This window comes from Prinia subflava, chromosome 7, assembly GCF_021018805.1.
Source record: "Prinia subflava isolate CZ2003 ecotype Zambia chromosome 7, Cam_Psub_1.2, whole genome shotgun sequence".
NCBI lineage: Eukaryota > Metazoa > Chordata > Aves > Passeriformes > Cisticolidae > Prinia > Prinia subflava.
Window position 1 is genome coordinate 5,506,599 of NC_086253.1, and position 17,128 is coordinate 5,523,726.

Here is a 17,128-nt window from a genome sequence, read left to right on the forward strand (position 1 = left end):
TAAAGGAGCAAGAAAGCCAAAATTCACTGATGTGATTTATTAATGTACAGCATTAAAAAAAACCAAAAAAACCCTATTTTTGAGTACAGGCTGTGTTCAAAACTGGTGTCAGAGCAGATCCTGTCCTGGATTTCTGCCCTGGCAGGTTTCTTGTCACAGCTGCTCTGCTGTAGTTCTAGAACCCCAGGTATTTCTAACAGAAAGGCAGACTTTGCTTCAGCCAGTTTTTGCTCAAGGATTGTTAGAACACAGCCAGGTTAATGTCAGCCATTTATTAGAGACAGGCTCCAGCTGTACAAAGTGTAATTTAACATCTACACTCCAACACCTGTCCCAAACACCAAAAAGATGAGGAATACCACCACAGGTGCTGAGTGTTGCATTACCTCAGTGTTTCTAGCCAGACTAAACTCGGTATTTAAGTAGTTCAGCAGTTAGATGGAAAGGAATTGCATCTGGTGCAAGGCTCAGTGACAGGAGGCCCATGAGAGGTCTTGTTCAAGCCATGGAAGCCTCCAGGGTGCACAGCACCCCTCTCCCTGCAGCCCTCCACCGTCAGGGATGCTGTTGAGCAGGAGGCAGCTCTTGCAGGGGTGCTGGGGAGCAGAGCTGGGGCAGCCCACGCTGTGTTCCACATTTCCAGGAAGATCTAACAGCTTCCAGCTGGCATGTGAGGAGGTGTCAGAACACTCGGGCTGTTCCTCAGTGCTGCAGCAGCTCCCAGCAGCCATTCCTTCAGGTATTCCCAAGAGGGACAGCTACTCACGGTCACTGTCACTGCTGTCACTGTCACTGTCGCTGCTGTCACTGTCCCACCTGATACTCTCCAGAGCCTTCCTGTGATGTCAAACAGATCAGTCATCAGTCACTGCTTGAAAAGAGATCCCAAAACACAACACAGAGAACATTTTGGGCTGTCTAATGCCCACTGTCCTCAAACACCCCTCAGAACGTGGCAGCCCCAAGCAGGGCCATCCTGTGGCACCCCCCTGCTTTCACTGGGCTGCAGTGGTGCCTGCAGGCAGCCAGACCCAGCTGGGAAAAGATCCTGGGAATGAAAGGTGATAGCAGGAGGGAGCAGAGCACAAGGCTGACCCCACCATGGGGAATTCTCTCCCCTCCTCGGTGGGTTGGATACAGCCTGGAATCAATAACTGAGGGGCCATTTCAGTGCTGGAGTCAACACACCAGCACATCATTCTGAAGCCAGTTGTCTGCTCCTTTGTCAGAGAAGCCTTTCTGAAGGAGGTGCCCCTCCAAGACCCTGTCTACTGCACCCCTTCAGCAGTAACTTGACATAATTCCAACTTACTTCTGTGGTTCAGAGAGTTCAAATTCCTCCTCCATTCTGCTTTTCAGCCTTTGAGATGAAGGAAGCCCAAGGGATGCTGCCAGCTTTACCATCTTAATTGCCTCATCCGGGCAATTGGTTTGCTTAGCACAGTTCAAGAACTCGTCCATCACCTTGTCACTGCAAAGGCAAAGGGTCACAGGAGAGGTGCCCATTAATTTACAGCCCGTGCTTTAGAGAGGGAGAGAAGGTGACATTTTCAGACCAACCAGTCCCTCTCTGCTCCTGCCAGGAACTTCACCTCTGGTACAAAGGGAAGGCCATGTGGTAAGTTAGGGAATTCCTGTCCCAGCAGAAGAGAGCAGGCACAGAGAGCCACTAGGAGTGTAGCTTTTGGTACCACACACCCTTCATGGTGTTCACTGGGGCAAAGCTGCAACTTCATTTAAAAAAAACCCACCCATAACTATTCCTTACAAGTTGTGTTCTACTTCAAACATTTCTCTCCTCCAGAATCCTGACACAAACAAGCTGGTGCAGTCTAACAGGGAACCACCTAAGATTTAGCATTTGATTTACTTTTCTTCAGAAACCCAGCACCTGTGCAACACCTGTGCTTGGTTCAGAGCATACTGGAACACTGCTGAGCCTGTGGGAAGTGAGATGCTTGGGAGTCCTGCTCAGTGATCTGCACTGCTGAGTTCATCAGTGACTTCAGAGACTTCACCCCCTCCCACTTTGCACTTCCAATGTGTTTGGAGACAGAAAGCTCCTGGAATATTTTCACTGGGTGAACAAACAGCCATGCTCACAGAGACAGACATGTTCATGTTCTGTAAGTAAATGGAATCACTGTTACCAGTTACAGCTGAAGTTGGACTACCTGACCTTTAATAGTCCCTTTCATCCCACACTGTTCCTTCATCCTGTCACAGAAATTCAGGATCTCAGCCAAAGGGGAGACTCAGTAACTAAAGAACCTAAAAATACTTACATGGGAATCCTATTGATTTTCTGGAAACACTCCATCATTTTCCTATTCAAAAGAAAACAAAATAATAATTAAAAAACCCAACATAACAGGAACAGACAGATATTCAAGCTCTTGGATGAGCCTCCACTGAAACACAAGTAAGCCCAAATTCATGAAATGAATGAATGAATGAATGAATGAATGAATGAATGAATGAATGAATGAAAAACTCTTCCCCATGGATCCCATCCCTATGGATCTTTGCAAATGCAATCTGTACCAGCTAACTTCACTGATTAGTTTAACACAAAGTATCTTAAACTCTGCAGAAAATGGTAAGTGTAGTTAGTGGCTTTAAAATACTACCTATTTCCAGTATTTTAAAATACTCTTTTGTTGCTACTTGTTTCAAATAAATCACTGTACACAGAACATCTGCAGTTAACAGAAAACAGCTCAGAACTTTAAACTGCAAGCTAGATATTTTAACCTGTATTTCAAGTTCAGAGCATGTAGGACAGCAAATTCTAGCTATTAGAGTTCTAAAAAGAGCCTATTTGGAGTTTTAATTAGACCTGCTTCTAATTAAAAATTTAATTAAACTAATTAATCTCTTTATCAGTTTGAATTCCAAAGCGTTCTAAACATCAGAAAATGGCGAGTTGTGGGCACTCAGCAATGCTCAGGGAAGTGATTGTCAGACCACACCTTGCCAAAAGCAGCTGTACAAAGCTCTACACCAGAGAGAAAAATAAATTATTTTATTTCTAAATAATTTTTAAGACAGACAACTGTGGTGTAAAGAAGGAATAGTAAGAAAGAACACCCCATCACATTCCCTGCAGGCTTTATCTCCTCCCTTTGTCTGCACTGGCACTCCAAGGCAGGGTCATTAGCTTTTGCTGTTTGTGACTAAGCCCTGAGCTGCAGTGTCAGCAGGCCCAGAGCTCGGAGCCCACACGTACCAGGCATCCTGGGTCCTCCCGGCCCTGGCAAACAGCACCACGACATGGCCCAGAGCACTCCCTGTCCACTCCAACGGGACCTGCCCCGGCCCAGCGGGCTCATGGGCAGCTTTGATTTCCTCAGCACACTTGGCAAAGGCCAGCTGAATCTGTGAAAACATTGTGCTGTGAAGAACAGAACCTCGGAAATTACCAGAAGCTTCTCAGTGCAATTTCTCCTGCAGCTCCTACAGGGTTGCTCTGTATGTGATTTAGGTTTGTGAATTAACAGTTATTACCCCTGGGACACAAATCTGTCACTTCTGTCAGGACAACTGTCCCCACTAGGCAAGCTCCAAGGTGCTTGCCTGCCTTCAACACCCTGCAGCCTGAGAAAGCAATTACTGCAATGAAATCCTTGGCAAATATTCCTGAATTCTGCCAAGTTCGATGGAATTCTAACTTATTCCCCAGAGATGTGGCTGGTTGGGCTGCATTACTTCTCCAAACCCTGGCAAGAAGGGATCCTGCTCTGTTAGTTTGAGGTGTCTGTATAGGTTGAAGACAATCCAAAGGATTTAGCTGGATAAGCTCACATGGATCTGGGAATCTGCAGTGGCAGATGCTTTGGAACTGGATCTCTAGGACTGAGCAGGGATACAGCATTTATCAACAGTCTGAGGAGACACCTCTGCTCTCTGAGCTGCTGTGCTGGTTTTGGCTGGGATAGAGTTAAATTTCTTCAGTTTATTCTTTCTTTCTATGGGGCTGTGTTGTATATTTAAGATGGAAAGTGTGTTGATAACACAGGGATATTTTTGTTACTGCTGGGCAGTGCTTCAAGATCATCAAGGCTCCCCCACCAGGGAGTGGGCTAGGGGTGCACGAGGTGTGTGGGACAACAGAGTTGGGAGGGGACACCTGTGGGACAGCCAGCCCTCGATGACCCCAGGACAGTTCAGACCACAGGGTGTGATGCTCAGCAGATAAAGCTGGGGAAAGGAGGAACGGGGGATGCATTTGCAGTGATGGTGTTTGAATTCCCAAAAATCTGTTATACAAGAGCTTTCCAGGAGCCTTGGAAAGGGGTGGCTCCCTTTCCTAGGGATGGCTGAACACCTGCCTGTGATGGGAAATGGTAACAGAGCTTGAGTCCTGCCCTTCTGCTGTCCCAGTTCCCTCCATCTCACAGGGGAGGAGCAGTCAAGCAGCTGTGTGGGGCTCAGCTGTTCCTGGGTGTTTTCAGCTTCCTTACCTCACTGGCGTGCTGGTCCCTGCTCATCAAAGACAAGAACTCTTCCAGCAGCTCCTGTCTCCTGTTAAACCCCAGCTGTTTCACATCTGTTCAGAGAGAGGCAGCAGTTGGTGGGTGTGACTGGTACCCCTGTTCCCAAAGCCTGGCAATAAGGTCAGCACAGTTTAACACAATTTAACTATTTAAATCCATCCAAATACATGAATGAATCTGATTTCTTCTTCCCTCCCCTGCTGGTCTCAAGATTTCTGGGTGACAGCCCAACCACTCCCCTTGACAATGGCCTTCAGGGCCCCCAGCACTGACCATCCTGGTGGTGACCCTGCCACAGCAGGGAGGGGACAACACACAGAGCACTGTCTGTGACATCAATCACCCATCCTCAGGGGGAACCTGGTCCTCAACTGCTGCTGGACTGAGGCCCACAGCCCCTGCAGCCAGAACCCTCCACCACTTCTGCTGAGGATTAAGGAGTGACTCATATTCTTTTTATTTTTGGAGGGGGCAGATTAAATCATAACCAATCTTAACCAAGGACCTGCAGAGGGTCCAGGTGATTCAATACCACAGGCAAGCACTGCACCTTATCATGGCTACTGCAAGCAATGGGAAGTTTCCAAACTAGCTCCAGCTTTGCACTGCTGCTGGCATGTCAGACAAACTGCCTCTGAAGCCCTGTGGCCATCACTGACCTTCCCAGACTGAAGGGATCACTTCCAACTGGTTGGCTGCATCCAGTGCTTGAAGGAGGTCCAGTATATTTTTAGCAGTTGGATAGAAGAGCTGATGGAAGGGAGAGAATCATTTCAGTCACCTGGGACTGTTCCATTTCTCCATGCAAAAGCTCTGCAGCTCTTACCCTGGTACACACTTACTGAAAATGACATTTCTTTGTACCACTTCAACACCACCTCAATTTGCTCCATCATGCACAACAACGAAAAGAATTTTGACCTAGAGAGAAAAGAAGGTCCTAATTCAGTGATGGATTAGATCAAGCAAACCATACAGAAGTACCAGCAAATGATGGTGTGCTGATTTTACTGATTGCAACACTCCCTGCAATCAGAAAAGCAGCAGTGTTTCTTACAACAGCTTAATGCTGACACTAGATTATAGGCAGAACTCATTAGGCAGAACTGTGTTTTAAAATATATTAAAAAAAAGCAATCTTGCTGCTTGATGCCAGTTTTAAGGTACCTGACTGTCTCAAATGCAACTTTTGGAATTAAGAAGTGAACCAAATTAACCTTGCTACTTGTGCAAGTTCACAAGACAAGCCTGAGTGCTTGACCCAGTGCACTGGCTAGGAAAACATCCCTACACAAAGAAGTGAATGGTAGAACCCACAACTGGTTGTTCTAGCTGTTGGATGGGTGTTGAGATAAAACTAATGCTCCAAGACACTGGATTTCAGTTCAAAGGCCACAAACTGAAATAAATCCTAAGCAATCACTGCTCTTATGAAGGAGCTAATTCCCAAATTGGATGTACAATAACCAGCTGGTGATCAGTGTCTGAATCCTAGCTTGTACTGAAGCTGACAACATCCCAGATGCTGAATATAACCTCCACTTCACTCACCAATAGTTGTTTGACCGATCCAAATCCAAGAATTTCCAGTTGTCTCCCTTCTCCAGTGCCTTATTTAACTGATAGGCAAGCTTGATTTCCCTAAGCTCACAGCACTGCAATAAACCAGTCAGATTTGGAAGCTGTTACCAAATGTAGCTCACAGGACTCACAGAGCTACATGCACACATCACAGGCATGCAAATTACCAATTAGGGAGGGGTAAAGCAAAGAATTGCAGAATTATGGCAGAAAGTCACAGGAGGTGATGAACACAGATGAAAATGGGAGATGTTGAAAGCTAAATCTTGTATGACAGGATGTAAACTCAAGCAATTCTCCAACAGCTCAAAGAGGGGCTCAAAGGAATTCTGATGGCAAGAAAGAGGCACTTACCACTTGCATGGCGGTGGTGAAAAAGCTGGCTGAAAGGGAGCAAACAAGAGTCTGTTAACTTCAAGCTTCCAAGGAGACATAAAAGAGCTCATTAACCCACACTCCCAGGGGATGGATGAGGTATGTCCAATTAGAAAATCTGTAGCTCAGTCTGACAATATAGCAGAGCTCTTCACTTCCTTTGTCTATCTATCTATCTCAGAGCTCTTCACTTCCTTTGTAGTCCTTGGTGACTTGGGTGGGCTATTTTACACACTTCTAGCAACAACTTAGAGCACAGAAAGAAAGAGTTTAACACACCTAGCAAGACTGAAGCAAAGAATGGAGGGGTACAACATTCTGACTACTTCCAAAGACAAAAAGAAAGCTGATAAAGAGTGGCTTTCAACACTTCATTAACACCCTATTGTCTAGAGACCTTTCTTTGCCAAACCTGTCTTCAGATGGAAGCTGCATCTGCTTCCAAACTTGGAGAAAGGCTTATGAACTTCCCAGGGCAAAGCTGTGTACATACAAATGGCAGAACGAGCCTGTAACCCATGGGATGTTCAGGATATCCCCCTCCTACAGACCCACACTCCAGCTTACCATGAAGTTTTATTTCAGGAAATTTCGTGAACAGGATTAGGAAAAACTAAAATAGGAATGCTCACACGACACCTACAACAAAAACCTGCCATTCACCTGATGTGCATCATTTCATGAAACTGCTCCTCCTTAAGCTGATCTTGTAAAGAACCCTAGGATTTTTTATCACATGGACTTAAAATGCTCATTATTCACACAAGCTACACACCTGCTTCCACACACAAGCCAGTGCAGCAATACACAGCACAATTCCCAGCACTGGATTTTGCCTTTCTTTGTCTCCAGAAATATCAGAAGGGAATGAGAGAAGGAAGCTGCACGCATTTATCCCAGCTGAGTAAAACTACCTGACATTCACAGCTACCTTTTCACCCAGGCTTGAAGTCCTTACCATCATCAGGGTCCTGGGCAGTGAAACTTCGGTTTTCAATCTCATTTACCACTTCAGAAATGATGTCTGATGATGGAGCATCAACTGTGGGACAAACAACATCACATCTCTGTTGTACCAAGCACTTCCTTAGTGAAGAACATCAGTTTGCAAATACAATATGAAACTGGGAACATTTCCGTGGTGCTCCACACCAGCTGCTGATTTGCTCTAAAACTTGCCCTGCTATTGCCAGATTTCCACAGCACAGCAGGGCAGATTCAGAAAGATACAAGTGCTTTCTAGCAAGGAATCACACAAGCCTGGAAGTTTGTTTGTTAGAAGGCTGCACTGGAAAAAGCAAAGCGTTTCATAAACAAACAAAAATATAAAAAGGGAAAATAAACCCAACAAAAACCCTAAACAAATAAAAACCACCCCAGAACCAAACTCAGAGAGACTCCAGAGCAATTCCTTTACATTTCTTAAAACACAAGGACTGCAGTTATGGCAGCTCTGCCTATTCTCTGCCTGTGGCCAAAGGTCTGTGGGTGTGGGATCTTTACCAGCTGGGTTCCTGCCTTCTAACACAGCTGTTCTTTGTGACAGCTCTCATGCACAGTACTGTTGCAGGAAAACAAACTCCCTGTGCAATTTCATCCCTGTGAGTGGCACAGTATGAAATCACACACACTGTGGTCAGACCCAGCCTCCCTGCATGAGGTTATCCTTTTTTTCCACCCAAGCAGAATCAGGCAGCACAGGGAACACTGAGATCACACCCATAAAAGGTTGTCTTTCAATCCATGAGTGAGGTGCCTTCACCCATCCCATGTGAACAGCATCAGAGCAGCTGCCACACAAGGCAGGTTCACAGCCACGCCCACGGGGCACGTACCGCCTTTGTAGTACACGGAGAGGACATGATCGTAGGAGGCAAGGCTGGGCTCTGCAAGAGAAATCACTGCAGTTACTACAACATTCCTGAGCTTTGTGCCACAGCTCTGACTCACAGTCTGCTCCTCCAGGCAGACAGAATGCACAGACTGACTGTAACATCTCTAACAGCTCTCCACACCACCCTAATGCTGGATCAGACCTCACATGCACAGGCCTGGGAGGTGACATCCAATACTGGACCAGCAGCTGGAGCATCCTATCTCTATGGAGGAGCAGCCAAGCTTCCCTGCTTTACATTAAAATAAAAAATACTTCATGGCTAGCTCTCCTTCTGCTCATGAATATAATCTTTCCCTTATCAACAAGCATGTTACTGGGGAAAAGCACACCCCACCGGACATCAAATCAATTATGCAGATACTCTCTGTTTCTGCAATACTTAATTGGAAGGAAAAATCATCATCTAGATCAAAAGCTTTTTTCTCTATAGATCTGAACTGGCTTGGGTGGCTTGTGAAGTCCATCTCCCCTGGAATCAAGGAATCACCACTGTGCTGTGTGGTGCTGAACCCCACATCAACTGTTTTGTTCTGAAGGTGGCACTGGAATATCATAATCACTGCACATAATAAATACTCTGGTTCTCTTACCTATATCAAGTGCTTCCATTTCCTTTAGTACCAACAAAGACATAGTTCTGCCCACACCACCACATCTTCTCAGACACTTCAGCACAGAATTAAAAGTCAGCAGAGTTGGCTGCACGTTCTGTTGAACCATGTGAGTCAGGAACTCCTTTAAACAAAACCCCAAATCCTTAGTGCTTCACATGTTATGGATCACAGTTCAGCTTTCAGGTGGGTTACATGGCATTTCCTCAACCTAATCCTTCTCACCCCCTTCAAGTGAACAACTCCACTTTAAGTGATTATTTATTAAGGGAATACAGTCTAATTTCTAATAACCAAAACCCAAGGCTACATTACATGAGAATAAATCCTGGACAACTGTCTCCAGAACATAGTGGAACAATTTTATAGTTACATAATGTTTTTCCTTTCTGATGTGTCACTAAAACTCAAAATTCCATTTCTGTCACAACACCATGAATTAATATTCAAAGAGGTTTTATCTAAAATTCTTCATTTATTTTGTCTCCCAGCAGTAATTTCCCCAATCGTTCTGTCCAGGCAGTTCCTGGATCAGGTACATTTTCACAAGGCAAATCACTCTGCAAAGGTAAAGCTGGATTTTTCACATTTGCCACTCCTCCACAGTTAGCTTTTCTATTTAAACTTCTGTACTTCCTTTACAGCAGGGATTAGTATCTGGGGACAAAGTTCTTGCTTTTGGTCCTCCAACAACTGCAACATTTTACTAGTAAGGCAGATCCTTATTAGTAGAAGAGCCCACACTCTCACCACTTCCCCACCTCTTTTGCTCAACCCTCCTTACCTTGGCTAAATCCCATCTTTCTATGAATCTCTCCTTTAGATATGGGACTGCTCTGATCAGTGCATTGAAGGTGTGCACATCAGCTGGAAAATGCAAGATAATCCATTTGAAATGACAACTTACAGCCTACAGGAAGCAGTTTGTTCTAGCATGGCTCAGTTGGTGGCAAAGTCTCATGCAAGCCTGTTTCCAGGGAGCCAGCCACACGCCAGCTGCCCTGGAATTGCCGGTTTGCATTCAGCTCCCATGATCCAGCTGAGGTCCGTACCCCTGCGCCAATCATCACTGCCATGAACAAACTCCTGGGCCCAGCAGGGGCCAGGGGAAGCACAGGTACAGCCAGGACACACTCACCCTTGTGCCTTTCATTCAGCAAGTCTATGTACATGTCATAAGCTTTAGAATAAGCCCCATGCTGCAAAAACAAAAATAAACAATCTCTCACTATGTGAGATCTCACAAAAGCTGAAAAAATCCCCCAACACTGAAGAATAACTTTACCTTCACCATGCCACGGATCATGGTGCAATAGGAGTGTGCATTCCTCTCTGGCATTATCTTAAATATCCTTTCAGCATGGTTGTTCTCCCTAGAACCAATGAACAAGACAAATGTAAAGAATCAAATAAAAGATACCCTTAGGAGAAGGATTCAACATGCAGAACAAAATAAGGGCTGCACCTCCAAAGACCAACATTCACATATCACACTTGTGACACTCAAAACTAGTCTACAACCACCTACCCAGATTTTCATGAACACTTTAGAAGATCAGCAAAGACAGGTTTATTTAACAAGTAACCATACCTGTGAGCATGGGCTGCTAAAACACTCAGGTCTGCTCTCTAACAACCATACAAGTGCACAACTCACAGAATATGGGAATATAGGCAACATTTTCTATACCTCCATCTGGGGCCAGATGACTGTGAACCTCTCTGAAATTGTCTCTTTGGAGCTTTCTGTTCTGAAGCATTCTCCTGGAGAGATTTTTGCAAAGACAAGTTTCTCAGAGTTAAATTGTCATTTAACATCAAATGACATGATCTGCTAACAAAACAAGTTCAGCAGCATGGACCAAAGGTGGTTTTTAATGGCTTATACTAGAATAATTTCTATCATAACATTCAGAAAGCAATAAATAGATTGAGAATAATGTTATTAAACATATTAACAGCTTTTACAGAGACTATGGTTGCTACTAGATCAGTCATGGATTTTTATAACAGGAGTATCTCCTGGGAATGTTGACTGCATCTGATCCACCTCATTGCATCTTCCATGCAAACAGTACAAAAATCTTGATGCCACCTTGATATACTCCCACTATGTATGAAATAAATAAATAAAAAAACAAATCAGTAAGTTTTCCATACCCCTGGCTCTTCCAAATCCTCTTTTTCTTCCTGCTCTTTTTCAGGAGTAGGTTCACCATCTCCATAGAAGCATAACAAATCTAAAAGGCTGTTTGTGGTCTCCAGAGATACGGGGGTACCTTCAGAAAATGAGAATTTATGAGTTAGAGAAGGTGAAGAGCTCACCACTCAACCTCTGAACACCACTTTGCTCTCTTCCAACACAAAGACATTCTCCAGCAAGTCCCAAACCCTGCTGTGACACCAGCACTGCCACAAACCCACTCATCAAGGGAGACAATTTTAACACTGGACTGGAGTATGTTTTGCTACTGAAGCCACTGAAAGGGTAGAGTTTTCCTGACCAAGTAGGAGAAGGAGGTGACAGCTGGCAGCCAGAACTGTGAAGCAGCACAAGCAAACACAGCATCTGAAATTTCTAGTGTTCTTTATAACTCCTCATAGGGTACATCCTGCTATGAAGAACACTTTACATGCTTCACTTGCTATGAAACAGATTCAAAACCAACAGAAGTATTTTATCTGCTTCCTGTTCAAGAAATTCTTTGTTTTCCTTATCACCTAAGTGACGTGTCAGACAAGCAGTGGCTAATATTCTCCAGTAATTCTAGAGAACCACTTCACCAGACCAGAGTCAGTTGTGAAAGGAGCAACAAAGTCACACAATTGTCTGCAGAGCTTGTGAAGTGTTTTTGGCACCATTTCAGCAGAGCTCCCTCACAGAAGCTGGCAGGTGGCCACATACCTGCCTGCAGGAGCTGATCAAACATGTCCACAGCCTCCTTCACCATCCCGAGGTGGACACGCTCCCTCAGAGCCTCCTCACTGAGTCCCTCCGTGCGAGGTGTGCAAGCCTCGGGCATCAGGCACTGAAAGCAAACACTGGAAATGGGCACAAGCTCAAACCTTCTCCAGATATCCTCACTCTTCACCCAACACTGCCTGCAGCCCAGCAGCAGCAGTCCTTTTGGTGATGAAGGACCACACACATCCTCACTCCTCCCTTCTGTGCCAGGAAGCAACATCTAAACAACACTGCTTTCTTACTTTTATCTCAAGAGCCTGCTGTGATACTGAATTCCCAAGGAAAAATGTCCACTACAAAAACATAATGGGAATAACAGTACTGTGTTCATACTGTCTGCAAAACAGTTTAAAAGTTACCCTTTTATCTTCATTTTGGAACAGTTCAACAGCTGATTTCACTGACAAAGCACAAATACAATGAAAAAAGCAGAAAGCTTACTGGTACGTTGGGCTCTGCAAAAGTCTTGTCAAAATACTGAGGAAAGTTCTTTATGATGTATTTTGCAGCATTTCTCCCAGACTCCTTTGACAACGAATACAGACGCTGCATAGGAATGAGACAGAACAAGATGGAAAAATACACAAATTACAAGGCTGAAAATCAGGAGGAACATTTTCTTTAACAATGAACATTTGGATGGGATCAAATTAAACTCATGTATAATTTTCAATTTACTAGGATCACAGGGACAAAATTCCACATAAAATGCTGGTATTCATGCCAGTCTATTCTTTAAATGCCATTGTATTCTACTTCTTTGATACTTAGTCAAGTGACACAGTTCAGACATCTGAAATGCTGCACTACTACCTTGAGCTCAAAAACATCTCTCATTTTACAGAGAAAATTGTGAAAGCAACCTGCTACTTCATTTTCTTTTGTAATCAAAACCAGGCTTCAATTAGGTAGGAGTAGTCACAGCCTAGAAGAAGGTAGGAGGGAAGCTCTGAAGGATGTGAAAGGAAATACCTACAGAATTAACTGCATTTCTTGGCATCAGAAAAGGGTCATCCTGGAACATGTAATGAGCAGCAGTAGGATCCTGCAGAAAGAAGAGCCCAGCATTGTAAAGCTTATAGTTCTGGTTACAGGCACAACACACTGCCTCATGGAATTTAAGGCACAATGAATTCTTCCATTATAACCACTCCAAATGTACATTTTACAAAATTCCTCTTGCTCAAAAAGGCTTAGCCTTGTTTGAAAATAGTTTAAAAAATATTTACAATATACACACACAAGGAGGCTAACATAGTGACAACAAAGGGTCCCTCCTAAGTGCCCTGCAGGACCCCAAATGTAACAGTCTTGGGAAGCTGATAGGACTTGGCAAGTTTTGATTCAATTCCCAGAATTCAAGATAGATGGGATCTAAGAACAGCATCACAGCATTTCCAGGTTTTGCCCAGCAGGAGCAGACACTCACTGCACTTTTTAAAGCCTTTCTGGACTGAGATTGGGAAGCTGAACCGGTGAAGGAATTTGCTCCCTGTGTTAGTGCAAGCCTTACCAAAGCACTGCAGCTTTCTCTGGTAACTGCAGCTCCCTCTCAGCACATGAATGAGGCTTTAAGGACACAGCAAAACACCCTGAGCCAAAGGGAAAACCCTGATGTGAAAGTCCCATCTCTCATTTATGGCAAAGGAGAAATTCAAGGCCTCCTGAGCACAAGGGCATTGCACAAAATGGACAACCTGACCCACCCCATGACCCACAGACCCACTCACCCTGTTCACAGTGGAAGCCAAGGTCTGGAGCACTGCGAGCTTATCCCTGAACACAAAGGAGTTTGATTAGCACTCAGCTGCAGACTTTGAATGCTGTGCATGACATTGTTTGGAGAACAAGCACAGGATTATCCTCACCCAGAAGGATTTTCATTTCTAGGAAATAATGGTTTTGCTGCACTAAGAAAACAACACTTTTCACAAACAAAAAAAAAAAAAGAAAAAATGGTCTCAGTTCTTAAACAACCCCAGGAAAAAAAAGGTTTTGAGGAAAACCAGAGGAGCATTTGTGTTTTCAGCTATTACTCCTGCCCTTATAACACATTACCAAAGGAAGATTGTAGGGAAGAGACACAGAAATAATTCCTTGGGATGCTGCTTCTAGAGCATCTCTGAGGGATACATATATTAATTTGCTCTACAAGACATGTTAGAGCAAGTAAAAACAAACCAAACCAAAACCAGGGATCTCAGGATTCCTGTGCTGTGGAACCCTAAGACTTTGGTTGTTTCCAGCAAACAAGGAAAGGCCAGTGAAAGTGTTTAGGTGAAGGTGGCCTCACTTTAGGTTTACATGCTGCCACCATTTGACCATAAACTCAATTTGTGCTGTACAGTCATGTAATTCCAAGTTAAGTGCTCCCAACAAAATAAATTTTGTTCAGTTGTGTGATTTCTAGGCAGGATTTATTCAGTTAGCTATCAATGATCAAGTTTTATTTTGCTGGAAGAAACACATTCACATGCAAACAGCCAAAAGAATTTGGTTTTACAGATCTTTAGCAAATGGGATCTTTTACAAAGAAATAGAACCATGCTTAGAAATGCAGTTGTTGTAAGTGTTTTTAGAAGAAATGTCGGGAATGCAGTGTACATAATCTGCAGGGAGTAAGAACCAAGAATATTCACAAAGCTCCAAATCAGCAGGAAAACCATTAGTGGGACATTGCAGCAAGGAATACAGGAACCTCAGCTTTCTTTTTCAGGCTTGGTGGACAGACTACATTCAGCTGTCTAACACTGGAATTTTTCTCCAAGATTCCAAAAGTAAACACTCACCATGTTTTCCTCCGTGGGAGCACAATTTCTTCTTGAGTTACTGTGAGAAACAACAATAAAATTGTCATTAGAAACGAAGAGATGCCCAAAGAAAATTCTGACCCCACAAGTTGCAGCAAGGTGTTGCAGCAAGGTTACTCCCAAGTAACAAGTGATAGGACAAGTGCAAATGGCCTCAAGCTGCACCAGGTAAAGTTTAGATTGGATATTAGGAAAAAAATTATTCACTGAAGAAATTGTCAAGCATTGGAAGAGGGCAGTGGTGGAGTCACCATCCCTGGAGGGATTTAAGCCATGCTGATGTGGCTCTTAGGGATGTGGTTTAGAGGGTTAAGAGCTGGGTTAAGAGCTGGACTCCACTAGCTCAGAGGTCTGCTCCAATCCAAGCAATTCTACGACTCTACAAAAATTGCTGAGTTAAACTGATCCAGCTGAAAGCACTAAAACAAGGATTTTAAAACCACAGCCTAACGTAGGTTCATGGAGCTGTCTGGGGATGAGGTAAGGAATCAAGTTAATCCTCAAGATTTATGCACAATGAAGAGAGGGAGAAAGAAAATGCAAGGAGGGGAAAGGGGGTGTTTACATCATCTTTATCTCCTGACACACTGTGTTGTTTGGAGATTAAAAAACATATGCAAGGAACCAGTAATGAAGACACCTTACCTTGTGAACTGTCCACAGTCTTCCCAAGGGCAGTGCTACTTGAAGAGCTCCTACAAAACAACCAGGGGTTGGAATTTATGGCAGTCACATCCATACAGCAAAAGTAGAACAGTGAAATTCTACACTACAGGTCAGAATAAACTGAAACATTAGAGGGAACTGGAGTGCATTAGAGTAACTGGTAATGTTGCACCATTACTGTCTCCAAATTATTACCATAAAACTTATATTTGATGCTTCTCTTAAGGCCCTTGTTTCAAGAGACAAGAGGTTACATGTGAAAAACTATACTACAAAAAAACCCCTGTGATTACTTAATATTGGGGAATAACATGTTTAAAGTAGTTTTTATGAACTAATGCGTCTTAGAAAAAAAATCACGGACCTAAACCAGAAAAGATAATTTATGCTTTAGAGACAGGATCATGCCGAAAACAGCACTTAATCCCAGAGTAATTAAGCAGGTGAATCAGCCCTGGTGATGCCCAGATGTCTCTCCAGAGGTGCAAGAGCTCCTCAGAGAACCACAGCACACAGACACACGGACTCACTGCTGAGTATCACAAAAGACACTGCTTAAAGTCCTTCTCACCACTGTTCACATTTTACTGCTTTTAACACAAACTAAGGTTGACATTCAAATACTTTTACTCGTTTTGCTCATGAAGGAACCTAACAGTAAAGCTTTACTGCAGCTCTGCCCTTCAGTGCCTGCACACTGACCTTGGCCCTGAGGGAGAGGCTGGTAAGGTGCAGTCACAGCTCTGTGCTTTACCGTGGCACTGCACAATTCCAGCTGCTCCTGGGAAGTCTCATAAACTGATTAAGTATCATTCTGTCAGCCCAAAAATGAGTAATGATTACCCAGTAAAGTGGGGCCTTTTCATTTGAGACAGTCCCTAAATAAAACCATAGAATCACGGAATATTAAGGTGTTGGAAGGGAGCTTTAAGATCTTGTTCCACCTCTGCTGCCAAGGGCAGCGTCACCTTCCACTAGCCCAGGCTGCTCCAAGCCCCATCCAACCTGCCCTCGAACACTGAGCAACCTGTGACAGTGTCTCACCACCCCTACAATAAAAAATCTCCTCCCAATATCTAATCTAAACGACTCATTTCTCGATATGTACTCATTATTCCTTGTTACTCCTATCACTACAGTTTCTTAAGAAAGGTCTCTCTCTGGCTTCCTGGCAGGCCCCCTTCAGATACTGGAAGCCAGTTACGGGGTCTCCATGAAAAATTCCCTTCTCCAGGCTGAACAGCCCCAGCCTTCGCCGCGGAAGTGCTCATCCGCCTTTTCGTAGGACTCAGCTCTTGGAATCGCTTAAACGCTCAAAATCTCTGCCAGGGAGGCTCCGAGCCGCCCAAACCCAGGGGAGATCCCCTTGAAAGGCGTCCAAAAGCAGATAAAACCCCAGCAAAGGAGCTCCCTCCTGCCGCACCGCCTCGACCACGCCGAGCCACCGCACCGCACTGCGCCTGCGCAGCCTTTCCCGCCTCACTCCCCACACACCCAGCGCTGCCCGTCCGTCGATTCCTCCCCGGTGCCGCCGCCCGCGGCCCTCCCCTCGCGGCAGTCCCTCACCGGTAGCTCTCCCGCCCGCCCGGGAGGCGGCACCGCCGGCCCAGGCCCAGCCACAGCGCCCACTGCCAGCAGCCAGCCCCAGCCCGCCGCGCCGCCATGCTGCCCCCGCGCTGGCCTCTGGGAAGGCGGACGGCACCACTCCTCCAGCGGGGGGGAGGGCG

At 44.8% G+C, this 17,128-nt stretch overlaps 1 protein-coding gene and 1 non-coding gene across 3 annotated transcripts; both read right to left on the reverse strand.

The window, feature by feature from the left end:
* Nucleotides 1-259: 259 nt before the first annotated feature.
* PTCD3 (pentatricopeptide repeat domain 3) lies at nucleotides 260-17,116 on the reverse strand. 2 transcript variants are annotated; one of them, XM_063401437.1, is made up of 24 exons: nucleotides 16,968-17,116; nucleotides 15,381-15,430; nucleotides 14,715-14,754; nucleotides 13,656-13,701; nucleotides 12,902-12,970; nucleotides 12,367-12,471; nucleotides 11,866-11,989; nucleotides 11,121-11,239; nucleotides 10,651-10,724; nucleotides 10,246-10,333; nucleotides 10,099-10,159; nucleotides 9,745-9,827; nucleotides 8,940-9,084; nucleotides 8,288-8,338; nucleotides 7,411-7,494; nucleotides 6,432-6,460; nucleotides 6,048-6,151; nucleotides 5,339-5,417; nucleotides 5,156-5,246; nucleotides 4,464-4,549; nucleotides 3,230-3,378; nucleotides 2,286-2,327; nucleotides 1,313-1,471; nucleotides 260-837 (listed from the first exon to the last, which is right to left on the reverse strand). In XM_063401437.1, the coding sequence occupies exons 1-24, from the start codon at nucleotides 17,063-17,065 to the stop codon at nucleotides 759-761; spliced, it is 2,055 nt and encodes a 684-aa protein (XP_063257507.1). In that variant the 5' UTR covers nucleotides 17,066-17,116; the 3' UTR covers nucleotides 260-758. The 2 variants fall into 2 exon arrangements, with proteins under 2 accessions (XP_063257507.1, XP_063257508.1); XM_063401438.1 differs by lacking the exon at nucleotides 16,968-17,116 and adding an exon at nucleotides 16,896-16,914.
* Nucleotides 9,895-10,036, reverse strand: LOC134552974 (small nucleolar RNA SNORD94). Its single transcript, XR_010080992.1, has one exon. It is a non-coding gene; the product is annotated as a small nucleolar RNA SNORD94 (small nucleolar RNA).
* Nucleotides 17,117-17,128: the final 12 nt, after the last annotated feature.

Excerpts from the sequence above, each read along its gene's own strand:
- PTCD3 (XM_063401437.1), bottom strand. The coding sequence starts at position 17,065 with ATGGCGGCGCGGCGGGCTGGGGCTGGCTGCTGGCAGTGGGCGCTGTGG. Across the intron at positions 3,379-4,463 it reads GGGACCAGCACGCCAGTGAG|ATTCAGCTGGCCTTTGCCAA; the intron begins GTAAGGAAGCTG and ends ATGTTTTCACAG. Across the intron at positions 1,472-2,285 it reads AAAATCAATAGGATTCCCAT|TGACAAGGTGATGGACGAGT; the intron begins GTAAGTATTTTT and ends TTGCCTTTGCAG.